The sequence below is a fragment of the Clarias gariepinus genome, chromosome 18, assembly GCF_024256425.1.
Source record: "Clarias gariepinus isolate MV-2021 ecotype Netherlands chromosome 18, CGAR_prim_01v2, whole genome shotgun sequence".
Taxonomy (NCBI): Eukaryota; Metazoa; Chordata; class Actinopteri; order Siluriformes; family Clariidae; genus Clarias; species Clarias gariepinus.
The window spans coordinates 12,737,569-12,759,492 of NC_071117.1; the positions used below are offsets into that span (position 1 = coordinate 12,737,569).

Consider the following 21,924-nt stretch of genomic DNA (forward strand, 5'->3'; position numbering starts at 1 on the left):
GAAATGAAGTTTACACAGAAACTCAAGAACACAACTAAAAACCAAAATGGAGTCCGGGAGCATGGCGCCATCTAGTGTTCCACCGTGACAACAAGAGGCTTTACATAAGTTAAATTTTTTTTTTTTTTAATGAAGATACATGCACTGGATATTGGTGTACTAATAGCATACATTTTGACTTAAGGTCACTGTTTTGTCTGAAAACCATGTATTATTCTTCTTTGTCTTTCGGCTGTTCCCTTTCAGGGGTCCCCACAGCGAATCATTTGCCTCCATCTAACCCTATCCTCTGCATCCTCTTCTCTCACACCAACTAGCTTCATGTCCTCACTCACTGCATCCATAAATCTCCTCTTTGGTCTTCCTCTAGACCTCCTGCCTGGCAGTTCCAACCTCAACATCCTTCTACCAATATATTCACAATCTCTCCTCTGAACATGTCCAAACCACCTCAATCTGGCCTCTCTGACTTTATCTCCAAAACATCTAACGTGGGTTGTCCCTCTGATAAACTCATTCTTGATCCTATCCATCCTTGTCACTCCCAAGGAGAACCTCAACATCTTCAGCTCTGCTACCTCCAACTCTGCCTCCTGTCTTTTCTTCAGTGCCACTGTCTCTAAGCCGTAGAGCATTGCTGGTCTCACCACTGTCCTGTACACCTTTCCTTTCATTCTCGCTGATACTCTTTTATCGCACAACACACCTGACACTTTTCTCCACCCATTCCAACCTGCCTGTACCCGCCTCTTCACCTCCTTTGAACACATTTTATCATGTGTAACACTCGTCTAGCCAGAAAACTCTATGTGTGTGTATCAGAAAACGTGGGTAAGTCACAGGTGTTGTCAGATTAATGGGCAAAAACTATATAATAAACCTATATAAGCTACATACTTATTTACTTTTATTTAAGTGCATGCACAATGATGACAAAAAGTTATGATGTTGTAAAATAATGAAAGCAAACAGAGATACAGCACTATTGTGTATTCTGTGAACTTGAGTGTGTCAGAAAATAAACCGAAACTCCATGTATACTCGCCTCACAGACGTGGAAAATATATACTTACAGAAAGCAAAATGTCTGCTTTTATATAAACTAATGGAAAAAAAATCAACTTATGTAATTCGTATGAAACGTGGATTAGTACAGCGCATCCAATCACAGCCGAAACGAAAAGACATCAACTTATCAATGAATTATTAAAATGGCCAGTCAGTTTCCTTGCGGTTTTCCCCGACGCATCCATAATCATTAGTCTAGTTCTGCCGGTGCGTTTTTTCTTATCCCCACCTCCGTTAAAACGGTGTATTCAGAGGCTCGCCTGCGAGAGGTTGTGCGCGCGCGGTCCACTACACAGCAAAAACATATTTGTATATTATGACTGAGATAGGAAGGCGGATCACATCGGCGTGCGTTTCACACAGCGCCGCACAGACAGCGCTTATTTTACACGTATAAATGTGTGCTTGTTGTATTTCTGGGAAAGAGAAATCTTTTATAAATCTCTCATGTCGGCGTGCGCGTTCATCTGACATCAAAACTCGGCGAACACGCGAACGTTTTACTTTTTACTAAAAGATTAATTCACAACCACATTTCGGCCATTTACACACATGCATTGTGCTATGTTGTTTGTAGACACTTTTACTTTTCCCCTTCTATTCTCCCCTTTGATCGAAATGCTCCCGATATGAGCTGACACGAGCTCATATCGTTTCATAAAGAGAGGCAACATACACTTAATTAAACGCTGCATTTTTTTAAAGTGAAAGCGCGCGCGATATGAGCAGCTTTAATTATTGATAATTAAATAATTATTAAATGGTGGACATAAACAGCAAAAAGAACAATATTATTTTATTTTTGAATATTATTATTATGTTATTGAATGATTATTTGAAACTGAAGACCGCCGTGTAGATTTATGCCATGAGTCATTTTATCATACAAAGGATTATTACGTTGTGTTCGGACCACTAAGCGTCTGTGGATTCCAAAATTGACATTTTTACCGTTTTTTGATCACTGGAATGGAAGAGATAAAAAGTTTCCTTATCATACCACGCCTTGTATTGTTTTTAATCGCTCGATACACAACCCATCATTTTTAATGCTTTTTTACAAAGAAAAAAAATACAAATGGAATATATTTATTTGGTTTATTTATGAATTTTTTAAAAATATCTAAAATTAAAACATTGTAAAGTAATTAAAAACAGTGTAGAGTGATTAATAACATGCATGTTATGACAAAAAAAAATCTCATTCCAGGGATTAAAAACGGTAACAATGTCAATTTTAGAATGTAGATTCCAAAAGATTTTAAATTTACAAAAATTTAAGAAGAGGCCTGAAGCAAGATCCAAGATCCTCCACTTTGCTGAAACCATACACAGTAAGGAGGGGTGCATTTTAGTTTCTCCGAGTGTAAAGGTGAGAAAAGCTGATTCACACCTGGGGAGGGTGTATTATTTGCATTTGAATGTGTCTGACATTGCAAAGCGCACACTGCAAGACGCCCCCGTTAAAACGTCGTATTCAGAGGCTCGCCCTCGAGAGGTTGTGCGCGCGCGGAAAAACACATTTGTATATTATGACTGAGATAGGAAGGCGGCTCACATCGGCGTGCGTTTCGCACAGCGTCGCAAAGACAGCGCTTATTTAACACGTATAAATGTGTGTTTGTTATATTTCTGGGAAAGAGAAATCTCTTATAAATCTCTCATATCGCGTGTTCACGCGAACATTTTACATTCACTAAAAGATTAATTCCCAACCACATTTAGGCCATTCACACACATGCATTGTGCTATGTTGTTTGCACACACTTTTACCTTTCCACTTCTAATCTCCCCTTTGATCAAAATGCTTTCGATATGAGCCGACACGATTTAAAGTGAAAGTGCGCACGATGTGAGCAGCTTTAATTATTGGTAATTAAAAAATTATTAAATGGTGGACATAAACAGCAAAAAGGACAATATTATTTTACTTTTGATTATTATTATCATGTTATTGAATGATTATTTGAAACTGAAGCGCTCCGTGTAAATTCATGCCACGAGTCATTTTATCATACAAAGGATTATTACGTTGTGTTCGGACCACTGACTCCAAAATTGACATTTTTACCGTTAAAAATAAAAATGTTTTTACAAGCCCTTGAGCTGTTGTTTGTGCTATTTTCTTTAATAATAACAATAACAGTAGACAGAGAGAAACAAAGAGTCTGTCTAAACAAAATTAATTGCAGCCGTTTGCAAAATGTCCCCTTGCGCCACCTGGCGTCTTTTCACAAATTACTTTGAATTGCCACTGATTTATTTTGGCTGTTGCCATTTGCCGCGACAGAGTGCGTGGCAGTCATAGACATTCCGCGTGAGTAACCAGTGTAAGTTGAAACACTTATTAAAGTATTCACGTTGAAAAAAAAAAAAGTCGAAATCACAGCTATTTTTTAAAGTAAAAGTAAGAGCATTTCCACATTCACAATATTATCAAAATTTGCAGGTTTGGGATTAAATAGCTAGATGACCATTAGAAAACAACTTGATTTATGAGGCCAATCAGAAATATGGCTTAAATTTGCTAGGAATATTAACATTTGAATTTAAAGCAATGACAAAAGGTTATGTGGTCTGATGGGTCTAGACTGACCTTATTCCAGAGCAATGGGTGCATCAGGGAATGTCCTGGCCTTAACAATGCCATGCTGAATGCACACCAGAATCAAATCTTAAGGCTAGAGTGTGTGCCAGGCAGTGTATAACAATATAATAAATGTACAACTATATAATGATTGTATTATTATGTAATCAGTGCATAATTATATAAACTTAACTGACCCACTGGCCGACTGTGAAACTGTCACTGGCGTCACTCACTTCCACATCAGGATTTCCATGAAAAGTAAAGGCAACAGAGTCACTGGCTTCACTCACTCCCACATCACTAACAGCTCTGTGTTGGACACAGTATTGTCCAGCTTCCTTTATTTGAGAAAACTTTAGAATGACTTTCACATTACTGGTCTCCACCATGGGCTGGAACTTACGAAACACCAGATGGCCCTTTTAATAAAGTTGGATGGGGTCAGAGATAGAACCAATGATGAACTTCATTCTATAATCATTTGTATTGGCCTTTAAAAAACTTGTAAAGAGAGACAGATTCTGTCTCATTTTCTCAGCGATGTCAGGAGAAGTGAACCAAGGCTGTGTTACTTGAAAACAGAAATCTTTCACACTTGTTTTCTCAAAGTTTTTAAACTCTTCAGAGTAAATGAAGTCTTTAGTAGCCACTAGATAGGAGTCTTTATACTTGAGAGATGTAAAAGACAAGCATACCACCACATCAACATCAGGATCCAAGAGGATAGACTTGAGTGACCCTGGAGATTTCATAACCGGCAGGTCCTTCAGTCTTCTGGTATATGAACTCAATATATTTAATTCAGTGGTCATATCATCTAACCATCTGTTCATGTTGTTAGCGGTGAAGGGTGATTTGTCATGGGTGTTCAGGATGTCCTCCACTGACTTTTCCTCTTTTGCCCCACTCTGAATAGCTGGCGAAATTCTCGACAGTGCATTCTGGAATGCTATCTTATAATTACTGTGCAAGTGCTGGAACTGTACCAATCTGACTTTAACATCAGGAAATTTGTCCATTGTTTGATTTTGGTTTAAATCATTGCACTGTTTGTCTACTTCTTCTAGCTCCTCCAGCAGTTTTTCAGTTTTTTCTACCAGGCTAAAGTTGATTTCTCTTACCAATTTGGCAGCCTTATCATCTAAAAGTGTAAGAGGATACAGCCACACAGTCAGTGGTACACCATCATTCTTTCCTTCCTCCATTAGATTTGGCAATGTTTTGTACACTTCCAGGGCTTCCATGTATGTGGTGGGATTTTTGTTGAGTTTATAGTCACCGTAAAATGTGACACTTATGTTCTCAGCCAGAATCTTTTCCTCTTAAGTCATCTTTAGTGATGCTTCCCCCTCTATGGAAATTGTAGGGATCTTCTTGACCACTGCATGAAGGTTTCCTTCAATATCCTGTTTGCTCTCATGTTCCGTACTTGCATAATCAAACACCATAAAAGCCTGAGCTCCATAAAGTACAGCTGTAACTACATAAGTGGCTGTTTTCCGGTCAAATACTTGTGGATAGGTGATATTGCCAAGCTCCTTCATAGTAAGTTGTTCAAATTTTGTTGTCTGGCTGTACTGCATAGTTACTCTGCACTGATGTGCTGAGGATTTGGTATCTTGCATAAATTCGGCTGATCCTCCAACCTCCACCAACCCACAAAACAAACTTGCTTTGAGTGAAGCACTGACATCAAGGAGATTGGCCTTATCACTGAGACTATCAGATGCAGCAAGCTTGACAAATGTTTTAGTCTGGTCATGAACATCAAGATCATGCAATGCTTTCTTGTCCGATAAAGTAACGCCTAAAACAAAAGCATGATGAATTATATATGCATCACAAATAGCTACTATTTAAATAGCTACTTTTTAAACACACTTTACTGCAATATATGCATAAACATATTATTAAAACAATGTAAAATTAATAACAGTAATTACTTTACTTTTTTGATGTTTGTTGAGATCACATTAAATAATAATAATAATAATAATAATAATAATAATTATTATTATTATTATTAATACTTACTCATGTAAAGCCTCTTATCAATATTTTCTTAAAACCCAACACTTTTTTTGTGCAAATGTATAGTTACTGCTTCCTTTATAAAAGTAACACTGATCATTATTTCATTAATTTATAACAGAGACTGACCGTCTATGACAGAATTGCTATGGTTTAAGGTGTCCAACAATTTGGACCTCATTACTGTCAGAGATTTAGCAGCATCCCTGAACCACAACCCCAACAATATGGGTAGCTCACAACTGCATACATACAATATGAATAGCTTACAACTGTTTACACACACATACTAAATCCTAATTTTATTCCACATTTTCCCCAACGATGGACAGCATATAGAAGATCAGCGATGACTGGCTGAACTCAGTCATGAAGAGGACGATATTGTTTATCAGTGCACTCTCCTGTTCCTGGGCTTCAACTTCTTCCAGAGAGGGTGAGCAACTATCTCAATGAGTCTCATTCAGGCTCTTGCACCCTAATTTTTATTGTGTCTGTTGAGATCATGCAGTTAGACTCTGCTTTTGTCCTTACCGTGCTGCGTGACTTGGAAGCTGCCAGCAACCTTATTGACCAAGACACCACCAAGTTAAATTTTTCTTACATTTACTGTTTCAACCGCTCTTTATGCAAGTGATTAATAAAGAACTCATTAGAGATGGGTCCTTCACAGACTACACAGACTTCATTCAACTACAAGTCAATGCTCTGCACCAGGAACAGATATCTCTATTGGTAACACTGGCCCCAGGTACCCTATTAATCTCAGATTTTCATGGATGCACCTGCATAATACATTAATTCACTGACTATTAACCTAAAGGATTAATTAACTGTTCTTAATTGTAGTGAGTGTGGTAGAGCAGGGAGATATGCTAATATAAGTTTTTTGTTTTTTTTCATGTGAGAAAAATAGTCTTTCACAGATCTTTATAGTAACCTAATAAAAAGCCTTAAGCCATAGAAAAGATTGTGTAATTTTTTTATACAGTTTTTAAAAATTGTAAGTTTTTTAAATAAAACATCTTTTTAAAATGTTTCTATAATACCGCCTGCCATACAGTATATGTCTCTGTAATTAAGCTGTTACATTACAGTTTGTCCAAATGAAAACAAAACAAAAAAATCAAACAAAATCTTTTCCCTTCCCTTGCTCCCAGTCTTATCTTTTGATGTCTATTGATGGGGCTCAAACAACCATTTCAATGTTAAATTTTTCTTTACATTTTGTGCACATGACAAACGTTAAACTTGAAGCTTTTATAGCTTTAAACTGCTTCAAGTTTCTCTGCCCCTATCCTTTACAATAGTTTTTGCATTGATTTGTTTCATAATGTCTCATGATATTAAAATATATTGAAAGACATTGCACACATTTATTGTTGCTCTTGAAAAGTTATTAGTACATAAATGTGGTATAAATCAGAGCGCAGTCTGAAAAGAAAACATTTTGCTAAATAATACAGGTTTGTCATTGCAAACTGTACTTACATGCAGATTTCGAACATGAAAGTCCTAAAAGTTGTCAGCACTCAGATTTCTTGTTCCTTCCAGATCAGATTTCAGTTAAGCAATATCAGTCCAAAAAGGTGATGATGTACTTAATGTAAGCGTGGATATGATTAAGTCATAGCCATGAAACATTTAACATTTAACTATAAAAATGATGAATATCATAGAAAATGTATGTTATTTTAATTTAATTTTGGTATGGATTTTCCAACAGTCTAATATCTTCATGTATATCATTATTGCATTCTGTAATGATATAGCATGGATTATTACTGACATTCAATCTCCTTTAACCTTTAAAGATTCTTAAATTGCTATTTAAGCATTTTTTACAGTGCCTTGCAATAGTATTCATACCCGTTTTCCACATGACGTCACGTTACACAAACCACAAACAGAAATGTATTCCGTTGGGATTTCATGTGATAGACCAGCACAAAGTGGCACATAATTGTGAAGTGAAAGAACATCGATAAATGTTTTTCAAAAATATTTTACAGATAAATATCTGAAAATTGTGGCGTGCATTTGTATTTAGCCCCCACCCCGGGTCAATACGTTGTAGAACCACCTTTTACTGCAATTACAGATGCAAGGCTTTTGGGGTATGACTGTCATGCTCTCAGCGCTCCGCGCTGATCTAAGACCGCTCCTGTCAGTTGACATTTCCTTTCCCACGCTGTCAAGCTCCTCATTACGCGCCCTTGTATTCCCACGCTGTCATGTCACTTCCACGCCCCCGCCTGCACACCGGTTTCTCATTCAGCGCTGATTTCTCTGTGCTTATAAGAAAGCGCAGTGCACTGGATCTTTGCCAGATTATTGTGTCTCTTGTACCAGTTTTCTCGCGTTTACTTTGATAGCCCTCACGTTGCCAAGTTTGTTTCCGATTCTCGTTTTTCCCCTCCCCGCCTTTTGATTCTAATTTGATTGCTACGCTGACGGATTACACGGCTCCCGACTCAACGCGCGCTCTCTTGACTACGGCTTATCTTCACGTCTCGGCACAGACACCACGCTGATGGACTTCACGGCTCACGACCCAACGCGCGCTTTCACGACTACGGCTTATCTTCACGTTCCAGCACAAACACCACGCTGACGGATTCCTCTGCTCTGCTCGCTCTCACTCACCCTCGACCAGTCAACGCCTCGTTCCTGCACCTGCGTCTGGATCCGCCTCTACGCACCGACGGACATCACGCCTTTCCGTGATCATCGTCCTGACAGAATAATCTGGCCATACGATGGATCCAGCAGGATTAGACAGGATGAGGCAGGCGCTGGAGAATCAAGGCGCTCTCCTTGGTAAACATCAGGAGGAACTGGTCACTACCAGACAGACGCTCGCTGACGTCACCGCCCAAGTGCAACGTCTTCAGATGCCTGTAGCACGGTCCACGGACCCCCCACGAGAGCCACGCCTGCCAGCTCCTCCCACTTATGGCGGAGAGCCAGGTACATGCAGGTCCTTCCTGTCACAATGTTCCCTGATTTTTGAACTACAGTCCTCCACCTTCTCTTCGGAGAGATCCAGGGTTGCCTACGTGATCACTTTTCTCACAGGTAGGGCACGGGAATGGAGCACCGCCCTCTGGGACGTGCACGACCCATGCTGTGACACTTTTGCTGACTTTTCTGGAGAGATGAAAAGGGTTTTTGACCGATCTCACGTCGGCAGAGGGGCAGGCACCAAGCTACTACACCTCCGCCAGGGGTCGCGTTCTGCTTATGACTATGCCATCGAGTTTCGGACCTTAGCTGCCTCAAGCGGATGGAACGCCAGAGCACTCGCCGACGTCTTCCTGGAAGGTCTGTCCGAGGCGCTCAAGGATGAGTTAGTTTCTCGTGAACTTCCTTCTGACCTCCACAAGCTCATGGATCTCGCTGGGAGGATTGACCCGCGCCTTCGCTCAAGGCAGCCAACCCGGAGGTCGCCACGCACCAGAAGACCTTCGCCCCCCAAGACGCCCCGTCCCTCCTCTCCTCGCGCGCAGATTAATCAGGAGGAGCCTATGCAGCTGGGCAGAACCCACATCTCCGATGAGGAGAGACATCGCCGCCACCAAGAAAGAGCCTGCTTCTACTGCGGGGGCTCAGGTCACATGCTGAGGGACTGTCCGTTAAAAGGAGGCGCCCTCTAGTCAGACTGGGAGCCCTAGAGGGCGCTCCTCAAGATAAACTCCCAGAACCATGCCCACTGCTCTCGGTAACCCTAGTCATCAGCGGCCAGACTCATCCCATCCAGCTGCTCATCGACTCTGGCTCTGATCGGAATCTGATCAGGTCTGTGACGACCAAGGCGTTACGGGTTCCCTGCACGCCGCTGGATCATCCCCTGTCCGTCCAAGCTCTAGATGGAAGCCCCCTTCCAGCCATCACTCACAGAACCCTTCCACTTAGCCTAAGAACATCTGGGAACCACTCTGAGGAGATCTCCTTCTTCGTTATCAACAAGTCCCCCGCCGCCTTAGTTCTCGGTCTTCCATGGCTAGCTCTTCACAGTCCCCAGATTGACTGGATCAAACATGTGATCACGGGTTGGAGCCCCTCTTGCGCCACGTCATGTCTTCACTCTGCACTCCCTACACTCCCTACCACCGCCAGGGCCGAGTACACCCCAGATATCACCAACGTCCCTGCTCATTATCACGACCTCCAGCAGGTCTTCAGCAAGACCCGAGCCATGTCGCTTCCTCCTCATCGCCCGTACGACTGCCCCATCGACCTTCTCCCCGGCACCTCTCCACCCAAGGGCCGACTGTACTCCTTGTCTCGCCAAGAGAGAGAATCCATGAACACCTACATCACAGAGGCCCTCGCTGCCGGAATCATCCGCCCATCCTCCTCTCCTGCGGGGGCAGGCTTTTTCTTCGTGAAAAAAAAAGACGGGTCCCTTCGTCCATGCATAGATTACAGGGGCCTCAACGAAATTACCGTCAGGAACCGCTATCCACTTCCACTCATGGCGACCGCCTTCAAACTGCTCCAGGGGGGGCGACACGTTTACGAAACTTGACCTACGAAATGCTTACCACCTTGTCCGTATCCGTGAGGGAGACGAGTGGAAGACAGCCTTTAACACCCCTATGGGACATTATGAATATCTGGTGGTCCCCTTCGGCCTCACTAACGCTCCCGCTGTCTTCCAATCTCTCATTAATGATGTTCTCCGCGACTTCCTCAACTCCTTTGTATTTGTTTACCTGGATGACATTTTAATTTTCTCCCAAGGACTGGAGGAACATCGTCACCACGTTCACCAGGTCCTCCAGAGACTCTTAGAGAACAACCTCTATGTCAAAGCGGAAAAGTGTGAGTTCCACACATCCTCCACCACCTTCCTGGGGTTCGTCATCTCCCCGTCCATGTTGGAGATGGAGCCAGCCAAGGTCCAGGCTGTCACTAGCTGGCCCACACCAACCTCAAGGCGAGACCTTCTACGGTTCCTGGGGTTTGCCAACTTCTACCGCCGCTTCATACGAGGGAGGTTTCAGCACCATCGCCGCTCCCCTGACCTCGCTAACCTCCACAAAGACCTGGTTCCGCTGGGATAAGGAAGCTGATCAAGCCTTTGCTAGGCTCAAGCAAAGATTCACCTCTGCTCCCAGCCTCACTATCCCTGACCCTTCTCTTCAGTTTGTGGTGGAGGTTGACACCTCCAATACTGGGGTTGGTGGGATCCTCTCCCAAAGGTCCACCCAAGATAACAGGATGCACCCATGCGCATTCTACTCCCGTCGGCTAACCCCAGCTGAGAAGAACTATGACGTGGGAGACCGAGAACTCTTGGCCATAAAGCTAGCCCTGGAGGAGTGGAGTCACTGGCTAGAGGGGACTGAGCTCCCATTTCTAGTGTGGACCGACCATAAAAACCTGGAGTATCTACGCACAGCCAAGAGACTCAATGCACGCCAAGCCAGATTCAATTCAATTCAATTCAATTTTATTTGTATAGCGCTTTTAACGATTTGCATCATCACAAAGCAGCTTTACACAATTAAAAGAACTACGTTTGTATGAAATGTGAATGTGTATGAATCAAAATGATATGATTGTCCCTGATTGTCCCTGATGAGCAAGCCTAGGACGACGGCGACAGTGGCAAGGAAAAACTCCCTGAGATGGTAATAGGAAGAAACCTTGAGAGGAACCAGACTCAACAGGGAACCCATCCTCATCTGGGTGAAAACAGATAGCAGGGATTGATGTGCATAATAATATGCGAGACTGGAAGTTCAATATAAGAGGAGATGTGTAAGATTAAAGTCCAGTTTGTTCCTGGAGGCTCAGGTAGACTGTGAAAAATTTCAGTCCTGAACTATTGAGCGACTGAAGTCACAGGTTCTCAGAGAACAGCTGTCTGCATCAGTCGAGGACAGGACCACCTTCATGGGAAAGTGGAACCAACCCCAGTCACCACACGCATTCCAGGCAGACCACACGGGGGCATCCATGTGATGAGATCTCCAACCAGAAGCAGGACTCCAGGATGAGTTAGAGAGGTCCAGCGGGCAGAGGGGGTCTGGATCACTGGCAGCTCAGGAGCGACATGTATAGCTCGACAAAGAGATAGGTAGAGGAAAAAGAAGAGAGGGAGAGAGAGAGAGAGGAGAGAGCAGAAAAGGAGAGAGCAAAGAGATGGAGAAATAACAGTTAGGTATGGTCACAGTCGAACAATGTAAAAAGTAAGTGTATATTTAGTGCAGAGTGCAAGCAGAGACTCCGGCAGGACTAACTATGACAGCATAACTAAAAAGGGAGAGCCAGAAGGAAACACAAACATGAGGGCTTCCAGAGATGTAAGGCAACCAATCACCTCACCGTCAACAAACCTGAGTGATCAATGAGAGTGGGGAAGACAGCATCCAAACATACCAGTTCACCTAATACTCTACGTCCATGAGTCCCCCAGATCTGCTCCTTTACCTAAGGCTAATCTATTTATAAAAATGCTTGGCTAAATAAATAGGTTTTTAGCCTGGACTTAAACACTGAGACTGTGTCTGAGTCCCGAACACTATTTGGAAGACTATTCCATAACTTTGGGGCTTTGTAAGAAAAAGCTCTGCCCCCTGCTGTAGTTTTAATAATACGCGGTACTGACAAGCAGCCTGCATCCTTTGATCGAAGTAGGCGTGGCGGATTGTAAGACACTAGCAGTTCACTCAGATACTGCGGCGCGAGACCATTTAATGCTTTATACGTCAAGAGTAGTATTTTAAAATCGATGCGAAATTTCACAGGAAGCCAATGCAATGTAGATAAGATAGGGGTGATGTGCTCATATCTTCTGGGTTGAGTGAGGACTCTCGCTGCTGCATTCTGGACTAATTGAAGCTTGTTTAAGCACCTAGTTGAACAACCAGACAGTAAGGCGTTACAATAATCCAACCTAGACGTGATAAAAGCATGAACTAGTTTTTCTGCATCGTTTAGTGACAATATATTTCTTATCTTGGCAATATTTTTGAGGTGAAAGAATGCTATCCTGGTAATATTATCTACATGTGCCTCAAATGAAAGGCTTGAATCTATAATCACACCGAGGTCTTTTACTGTTGCACTTGATGGAACAGAAAGGCCATTTAAAATCACATTGTGATCAGAAAGCTTACTTCTAGCTGCTTGTGGTCCTATGACTAGAACTTCTGTCTTATCAGGATTAAGCAGAAGGAAATTAATTAGCATCCAATCTCTTATGTCCTGCACACATTGCTCAACTTTAGTAAGCTGGTTTTTCTCATCTGGTTTTGCTGAAACGTATACTTGTGTGTCATCAGCATAACAATGAAAACTAATACCATGTTTACGAATTATGTTGCCTAGAGGAAGCATGTAAAGGGAAAAAAGCAGTGGGCCTAAAACAGAACCCTGTGGAACACCAAACTCAACTTGAGAACATGAGGAATGGTCACCATCTAAATCTACAAACTGATAACGATCAGTCAAATAGGATCTGAGCCATAAGAGGGCCGTTCCCTTAATTCCTACTACATTTTCTAATCTGTAAAGGAGAATATTATGATCAATAGTGTCAAAAGCTGCACTGAGGTCGAGTAACACAAGTATAGTGACACAACCCTGATCAGAGGCCACTAGGAGGTCATTTACTACTTTAACGAGTGCTGTCTCTGTGCTGTGATGAGGCCTAAATCCTGACTGATACAATTCATGTATGCTATTCCTATGTAGATATGAACATAGCTGTTGTGATACTACCTTTTCCAGAATTTTAGAGATAAACGGGAGGTTTGATATCGGCCTGTAATTGGAAAGCTGACAGGGGTCAAGGTCAGGTTTTTTGATTAGTGGTTTAATAACTGCTAATTTAAGGGATTTAGGGACATACCCACTGCTAAGTGAACAGTTAATTACTTTTAACAGGGGTTCTGTTATTGCTGGAACTATCTGCTTGAGAAAATGTGTCGGTATCGGATCTAATTCACAGGTTGACGATTTTGAAGAGGAGATGAGTGAAATTAGTTCACTCGCTTCAAGGGGAGTAAAGTATTCTAGGTTCTGATGTGATGTGATTAATTTATCATCTGTATCACTTAAATTGTCTGGTTTTAAAGCCTGAATTTTTTGCCTAATATTTATGATTTTGTTATTGAAAAAGTTCATGAAATCCTCACTACTGTATGTTGTTGTTGTGGAGATTTCTGCAGTGGTCTTGTTTTTAGTTAATTTAGCTATGGTATTAAATAAAAATCTAGGATTATTTTTGTTATTTTCTATAAGAGTGGAGAGATACATTGACCTAGCAGCACTGAGAGCTCTTCTATAGTTCAGGATGCTCTCCTTCCATGCTATTTGGAAAACTAACAATTTAGTTTGACGCCATTTGCGTTCTAATTTCCGAGCGGTTTGTTTTAGAGTGCGTGTGTGATCGTTATACCAAGGAGCAAGTTTCTTATCTCTAATCATTTTTCTTTTAACTGGAGCTACATTATCTAAGCTATGACGAAGTGTTGACTCTAGATATTCGGTCGCTTGATCGAGTTCTGTGAAATCAGATGGCGATCCAATCAAAGTTGATAACTCTGGAAGATTATCGATAAAGCTCTGTGTGGTATTTGATGTGAATGTACGTTTAAGGCGGTCGCGCGGTGCTGTGCGTACATTGTTACTATGAGATACTTTAATCGAGACAAGACAGTGATCTGATATAACTTCAGACTGTGGAATTGTAATTATGTTTCTTATACTCAATCCGAAGGATAATATTAAGTCCAAAGTGTGACCTGCTTTATGAGTGGGTCCTACTACACACTGATTTACTCCTACTGAGTCCAGTATGGACATAAATGCTGCTCTCAGAGGGTCTTCTGGATTCTCAAAATGAATATTAAAATCTCCAGCAATTAACGCTTTGTCTACGGAAACGACAAGGTTTGAAAGGAAATCTGCAAATTCACAGAGAAATTCAGACTACGGCCCTGGAGGTCTGTAAATGATGATTAGCGGAATCGTCTGAGCTGACTTTATGTTACTAAAGAGAATTTCAAATGCATTAAATTTAAATCTGTGTTTTTGTACGATAGCCAGATTATCGTTGTAAATAACTGCGACGCCTCCTCCTCTACCAGTTAACCGAGGCTGGTGTATGTAGCTGTATCCAGGAGGACTAGCTTCATTTAGAGCTACATACTCGTCCTGTTTAATCCAGGTTTCAGTTAAACATAATATATCAAACTCCTGGTCTGTGATAGTTTCGTTAATAATAACTGCTTTAGATGCGAGAGATCTAATATTTAACAGTCCTAGCTTCAGATCAGAGGTGCCGACTGCGCATTCAGTATGATCTGAGTTTGTAATATCTATGTTAATTAAATTATTAAAACAGACTTTCTGAGTCTTTCTAAATTTGATTTTAGCTCAGATGGTCACTATTTTTCTCCAGGTTCAATTTCACCCTGTCCTACCGGCCAGGCTCAAGGAATTCCAAGCCAGACGCCCTCTCACGCCAGTTTTCACCCTCCCAGGAACCCACGTCGGAGGATACTATCCTCCCGTCCCACTGCCTCGTCGCCGCCATGGAACTGGACATAGAGAGCAAGGTTCGGCAGGCCCTGGCCCAGAAGCCCGGACCTAGTGATGTTCCACCCAACCGTCTCTTCGTTCCCCCTCGCCTGCTCTTACAAGTTCTGGAGTGGGCCAACGGATCCAAGCTATCGTGTCACCCAGGCGCTGCTCGAACTCTCTACATCGTCCAGCAACGATTCTGGTGGTCCACGTTGAGGAGGGACGTGCCCAGATTCGTGGCAGCCTGTGACATCTGCGCCCGCTGTAAGAAGGATAACCGGCCGACTGCTGGCCTTCTCAGACCTCTACCGGCTCCCCGACACCCTTGGTCCCACATTGCGGTGGATTTTGTCACCGGCCTACCCTCTTCTGACGGGCACAACTGTATCATGACCAACGTGGACCGCTTCTCCAAATCGGTGCACCTCGTGCCCCTTCCGAAGTTGCCATCCGCCAAGGAGACCGCAGAACTACTCGTCGTCCATGTATTTCGGCTTCATGGCCTCCCCACAGACATCGTGTCAGACATCGTGTCAGCCATTCGTCAGGTTTCCATCCCCAGTCCAACGGACAGACTGAGCGCATGAACCAAGCGTTAGAGGTCTCTCTCCGCTGCATGACGACCCGGGACTCTACCACCTGGAGCAAGTTTCTCCCTTGGGTCGAATATGCCCACAACTCTCTGCCCTCCGCTTCGACAGGCTTGTCCCCATTCCAGTGCTGCTTAGGCTACCAACCCTCACTCTTCCCAGTCCAAGAAATAGAGGTGGAGACCCCGTCAGCCCAACACTTCGTCTGCCGCTGCAGGCAAACGTGGCTACACGCTAGACGAACCTTACTACGTGCCATCTCCTCTTACAAGAAACAGGCGGACCGCCACCGCATCAAAGCCCCCAAGTACCGTGTGGGAGACCGAGTCATGCTCGCCACAAAGGACATCCCCTTGAAGACTCTCTCACGCAAACTCTCCCCCCGTTTCGTCTGTCCTTTCACGATAACCAGGATAATCAACCCATGCGCGGTCCGACTTTTTCTCCCCTCGTCCATGTGACGGATTCACCCCACTTTCCACGTATCCCAGCTGCGACGCGTCATCAGTTGTCCATTAAGCACACACCGGTTTCTCATTCAGCGCTGATTTCTCTGTGCTTATAAGGAAGCCCAGCGCACTGGATCTTTGCCAGATTATTGTGTCTCTTGTACCAGTTTTCTCGCGTTTACTTTGATAGCCCTCACGTTGCCAAGTTTGTTTCCGATTTTAGTTTTTCCCCTCCTCGCCTTTCGATTCTGATTTGATTGCTACGCTGACGGATTACACGGCTCCCGACTCAACGCGCTCTCTTGACTACGGCTTATCTTCACGTCTCGGCACAGTCACGACGCTGACGGACTTCACGGCTCACGACCCAACGCACGTTTTCACGACTACGGCTTATCTTCACGTTCCAGCACAAACACCACGCTGACGGATTTCTCTGCTCTGCTCGCTCTCACTCACCCTCGACCAGTCAACGCCTCGTTCCTGCACCTGCGTCTGGATCCGCCTCTACGCACCGACGGACATCACGCCTTTCCGTGATCATCGTCCTGACAATGACTCTACCATCTTTTCAAATCTAGAGAGTGAAAATTTTGCCCATTCATTCTGTCATTATATTGACAAATGGCTCAAGCTCAGTCAGGTTGGAATCTGTAAACAGTAATTTTCATGTGTTTGACACAGATTGTCAATTGGATTTAGGTCTGGACTTTGACTGGGCCGTTCTAACACATGAATAAGCTTTGCTCTAAACCATTTCATTGTATCTCTGGCTGTATGTTTAGGTTGATGTCATGCTGTTGGTTGAACCTCTGCCCCAAGTCTTTTGCAGACTCTAACTACATATATACAACAGCTTTTTCATCTAAGATTTCCTTGTATTTCGCTCCATCCATCTTCCCATAAACTCTGACCAGTTAACCTCTTCCATAAAGGCCAGATTTGTGCAGTACACAACTAATAGATTTCCTGTGGACAGATACTCCCACCTGAGCCGTAGATCCGTAGATTGCCCAGCCTGTCAGTTTAGGTGGATGCTCATGTCTTGGTACAGTGGCCATACTTGCCATTTTCGAATGATTAAACAGTGCTTGAGAGGTTTAAAGCTTAGGATATTTTTTCATAACTTAAACTTTACACACAGATGGACTCTATTTACTAATTTGGTTGACTTCTGAAGGTAATTGGTTCCACTGGATTTTAGTTAGGGGTATCAGAGTAAAAGTGACTGAATCCAAATGTACACCACACAGATTCAGTTTTATTTGTAAAAAAAAAAAAAAATTATAATAATAAAAATTAAAACCACATAGCATTTTTCTTCCACTTCACAATTATGTGCTACTTTGTGTCTTTTAAAATCCAAATAAAATACATTTATGTTTGTGGTTGTAACATGACTATAAGTGGAGAAGTTCAAGAGGAATGGATACTTTTGCAAGGCACTTTTGTAGCTGTTTCGCAAAAACTCTATAATATATATAGCTATAATCCTCTAGTTCTTTAAGTCAAATAAATTGTACCTGGAATAAAGGAGTCTGTGCGGCAGTCATACAGCATGCCTGGATACAGGGGTCTTCCCAGCGCTGACAAGTTCATGCATCTGGAATCCATGACTATTTAAAGAAAATAATTATTGCAACATTTATAATATCAAATTATTTTCTTTGTATAAAATAGGTTTTAGGATAAATTAGAAAATTAGTCAGGAAGTTAGAATTAGTCAGTAAACCCCATCATCTTACCTTATTTGTATAAAATTTTCTCTCAGTGGTTTGTTGTCTTCTATGGAGAGATTGTCAGAAGATAGTAATGTTCTGTGTAGCTGGTAAGACATTTATAGTCACAGCTACTACTAATTTGTAGAAAATGTGTGTGTTGAGGGGCCTGGAAGTTGATATTACAGTCTATTTTGATGTACTATAATCTCTTGGTAGAGAGATATATAATAATTCAATAATTCTTAGTATTTAACACACACACACACACACACACACCTACACACACACAAATACCATGCAGAACTTGCATGATGGGATTACGCACCCTTCAGAATCATGCTTCCACAGAATTTAATAGAAATGGTCCTTCATATACAATCCTTCATAAATACAATTTATCTTAAGTTTAGACCTAATTGCTGTTTAGATCATATTTATGAATTCGCCACTTACTGACCATTTGGCTTCAAAACAAAAAGCACTTTAACAATAAACATTCGCATCAAAATAGCAAACTCACTCATCACATGGATTTGCTCAATAAACCATGCATGCACAGTAAACACTGAACAGAAAATTTAGAAACACAGTTATAAAAGAAGCCTTATAATGCTGTTTCAGAATTAATTAACTAGAGATTCACAAAAATTGCAAATCACACATTTGTTTAATTATTTTCATTACAGACCAGGCAGGGTTTTTTGCATGGCCGCTGGTGAAAATGATCAAGAGATGTCTTGATCAAAAAGGAAAAGAGAGGAGTGAGAAAAAGAGCAGTCAGTTCTGTGTCTGACCTCAGTCCAAACTGAGGACCTGGAACATGATGTGTCTGTCTGTGATTATTATACCAGACTTTCTTTTAAGTAAAACTACATTATCTATGGTTTGAAATCATTTTGACTTTAAGCATTCAGGCACCTGATTGAGCACTGTGATGTCTGATGGTGATCAAATCATAGATGATAACTCTGGCTGACGACCGATAAACCTCTGTGCCTTAGCTAACATTACATTCTGCTTAATAAGATTAGGGCAAGTAACACATTTAAATACTAAGACACACTTAAAATGCGATTATATAATATCCTAACTTTAGACTGTGAAAATGTTACTGTTCACTGTTCATTGAATGTTGCAATGTTAGCATATATTATATTATATTATATTATATTATATTATATTATATTATATTATATTATATTATATTATATTATATTATATTATATTATATACAGTATGTATTGTGTATATATACCGTTGATATTAAAATAAAAAAATAATTAATCAGATGTTACTCAGTACTTAAGTAGTCTTTTCACAAAATACTTTTCTTTACGCTTACTTGAGTTATATTTTGAATGACTAATTTTTACTTTTACTTGAGTAATATTATTTTGAAGTACAGCTACTCTTGCTTAAGTAAATTTTTTGGCTACTCTACCCATCTTTAATTAAAGTCTCCAAAATTTAATTCAATTAAAATTTGTTTGTATAACACTTTTAACATTAACATTGTCACAAAGCAGCAGAAAACAGAAAAATAACTCCGAGTTCAATTTCGAGCTTCATGGCAAAGGCTGTAAATACTATTTAAATGTGCTTTCTCAATTTTTTTATTTAAAAAAATTTAGCAAAAGTCTCACGTAAACTTTTTCGTGTAGTCATTATGGGATGTTGTGTGTGTATAATTCTAAGAAAAAAAAATATTTAATCCATTTTAGATTAAGGCTGTGACATAAAATGTGGAAAAAGTGATGCGCTGTGAATACTTTCCGGAATCACTGTATATTCATTGGTGACAACATTTTTTAAAAAACCAAACCACACGCAAGTTTACTGGACAGGACCTTTTCTTACACAAAAAAACTCTTAATTTTTATCGATCTAGCAATTCTAATTAGCAAGACTACCCATAAATCTAAAATTTGAATGGCACTATCTATAAATAAAGAACTAATTGTTTTCGCCATGTGTTTGCTGGGAATTAGGAATTCATTTTAACTGATTGTGCTCACAGGACTGTTGACAATATTTGTAGCCTCTGACTTAATGGTACAGAAAGACCATGATGACATGGCCATGCTGGTCGTTATTTAAGTCCTTAGTTTCTTAAGGAAGGTTCTATGGGAACTTTATGTGCTACAGTACATAAATAAATGAAAATAAATATTTACATTATGCTGATAGCTATGAATTTAATTTCTTTATTTAATATTGCTTTTTATATCTACTGTATAAGAAGAGAAATACTGTACAGTATGTGTAGTAGGACATCTACTTTTTTTTTTTTTTTTAAGAAAGACTTATGATAAATCAACAAAGTACCAAGTTGTAAATAAAATTAAATACAGTTTTTTAAGTAAAATTGTATAGGTAGCTAGTAAAATAATTAATTAAACTCCATGCATGCATAAACGAATGTTATAGTATATACAGTATACTGCCTGGCTAGCCAGTTCCAGCTGGTAATGGTTATACGGTATAAAATCACGAATGCTGACGATTGAAGATCACTTAAACATTTGGTAAAGTTGCTTAAAAAAGATAATAAAAATGACTATTTTTTATAGTCAAAGTAAGAGCATTTCCACATTCACAATGAGATGAGAATTTGCAGGATTGGGATAAATATCTATTAGAAAAGCACTTGATTATGAGGCTAATCAGAAAAATGGCTTAAATTTGCTAGAGATACAAGCAATGACAAAAGGTCATGTAGTCTGGTGAGTCTAGACTCTATTCTAAAGCACCAGGGTAAGTTCTGGCCTTAACTCCATCAAAAGTCTTTGGGAATTTCCAGAAATATTTTATGGTGGGTTTAACTTTCCCATCATCATTACGAATGTCAACCAAAAATTAATGCAAGTCTGTTTAGAAATTATTGTTTTAAAGTTGCATGAGTTTTTTTTTTTTTTTTAAACAATTCCATGCCGAATGCACACTATAATCCAAGCTAAAGGCTGGAGAGTGTGCCAGGCAGTGTATAATGATCAAATCAGTTTATACTTATATAATCAGTGTATTATTATAAAATCTTAACTGACCCACTGGCCTACTGAGAAAGTCACTGGCATTACTCACTCACTGCCACATAAGGCTTTTTATTAAAAGTGAAGGTGAGAGTCACTGGCTTCACTTATTTACACGTAACTAACAGCTCTGTATTGCCCGGCTTCCTTAAATTCAGTCAATAAAAAACTGGCCTGGGCATCTGAAGTGTCTGTGACTGTCCAATCAACAACATCAGCTGCTGAATCATTTGGAAGTGTCATCCTGTACTCGAAAAAAACTTTAAAATCTTTCATTTAAACTTAAATTTAGGCATTTGGCAGACGCTCTTACCCAGAGCAACTTAAGAGCTTAGACTTCTCCATCACTGAATAGATACTTACAGTGGGTTACTAGGTTACTAACTAAAGTAATTGAAGTAGTCTCTCCAGTTGGGGATTTTAAATGTTTTAAGATGACTTTCTGATTCCTGGTCTCCACCATAGGTAGAGAAGGTTTGGATACTGGCAGTAACTTATGATCCACTAAAAGGCCGGTCTGATAAAGTTGGACATTTCCTGGATTAGTGGAGTCAGAGATGGAACTAACGATAAACTTGAGTCTCTTCTCATTTATTTTGGCCTTATAAGGTTGTCAAGAGAGATATATTTTGCCACATTTACTCAGAGATATCAGGAGAAGTGAGACAAGGCTGTGTTGCTTGTAAAAAAAAAAAAAAGATCTTTTACACTTGTTTCCCCAAGGTTTGCAAACTCTTCAGAGTTAATGAAGTCTTCTATAGTCACTAGATAGGTGTCTTCATACTCAAGAGATGTAAAAGATAAACATACCACCAGATTAATCTAATAAAAAAAGTTACTCAAATAACTAAAAAGTTGTGTTATATAATGGAATACTGTATATAATATTATTTAGAAATTATTTAC

General features: G+C 40.7%; 1 protein-coding gene across 1 annotated transcript; it reads right to left on the bottom strand.

The window, feature by feature from the left end:
- Window positions 1-3,665: 3,665 nt before the first annotated feature.
- LOC128507032 (cytolytic toxin-alpha-like) lies at window positions 3,666-17,882 on the bottom strand. Its single transcript, XM_053477657.1, is given in 4 exon segments — window positions 3,666-3,719; window positions 3,853-3,996; window positions 4,090-5,465; window positions 17,792-17,882. Coding segments are annotated over 4 exon segments (1,665 nt in total).
- Between the last annotated feature and the right edge of the window lie 4,042 nt (window positions 17,883-21,924).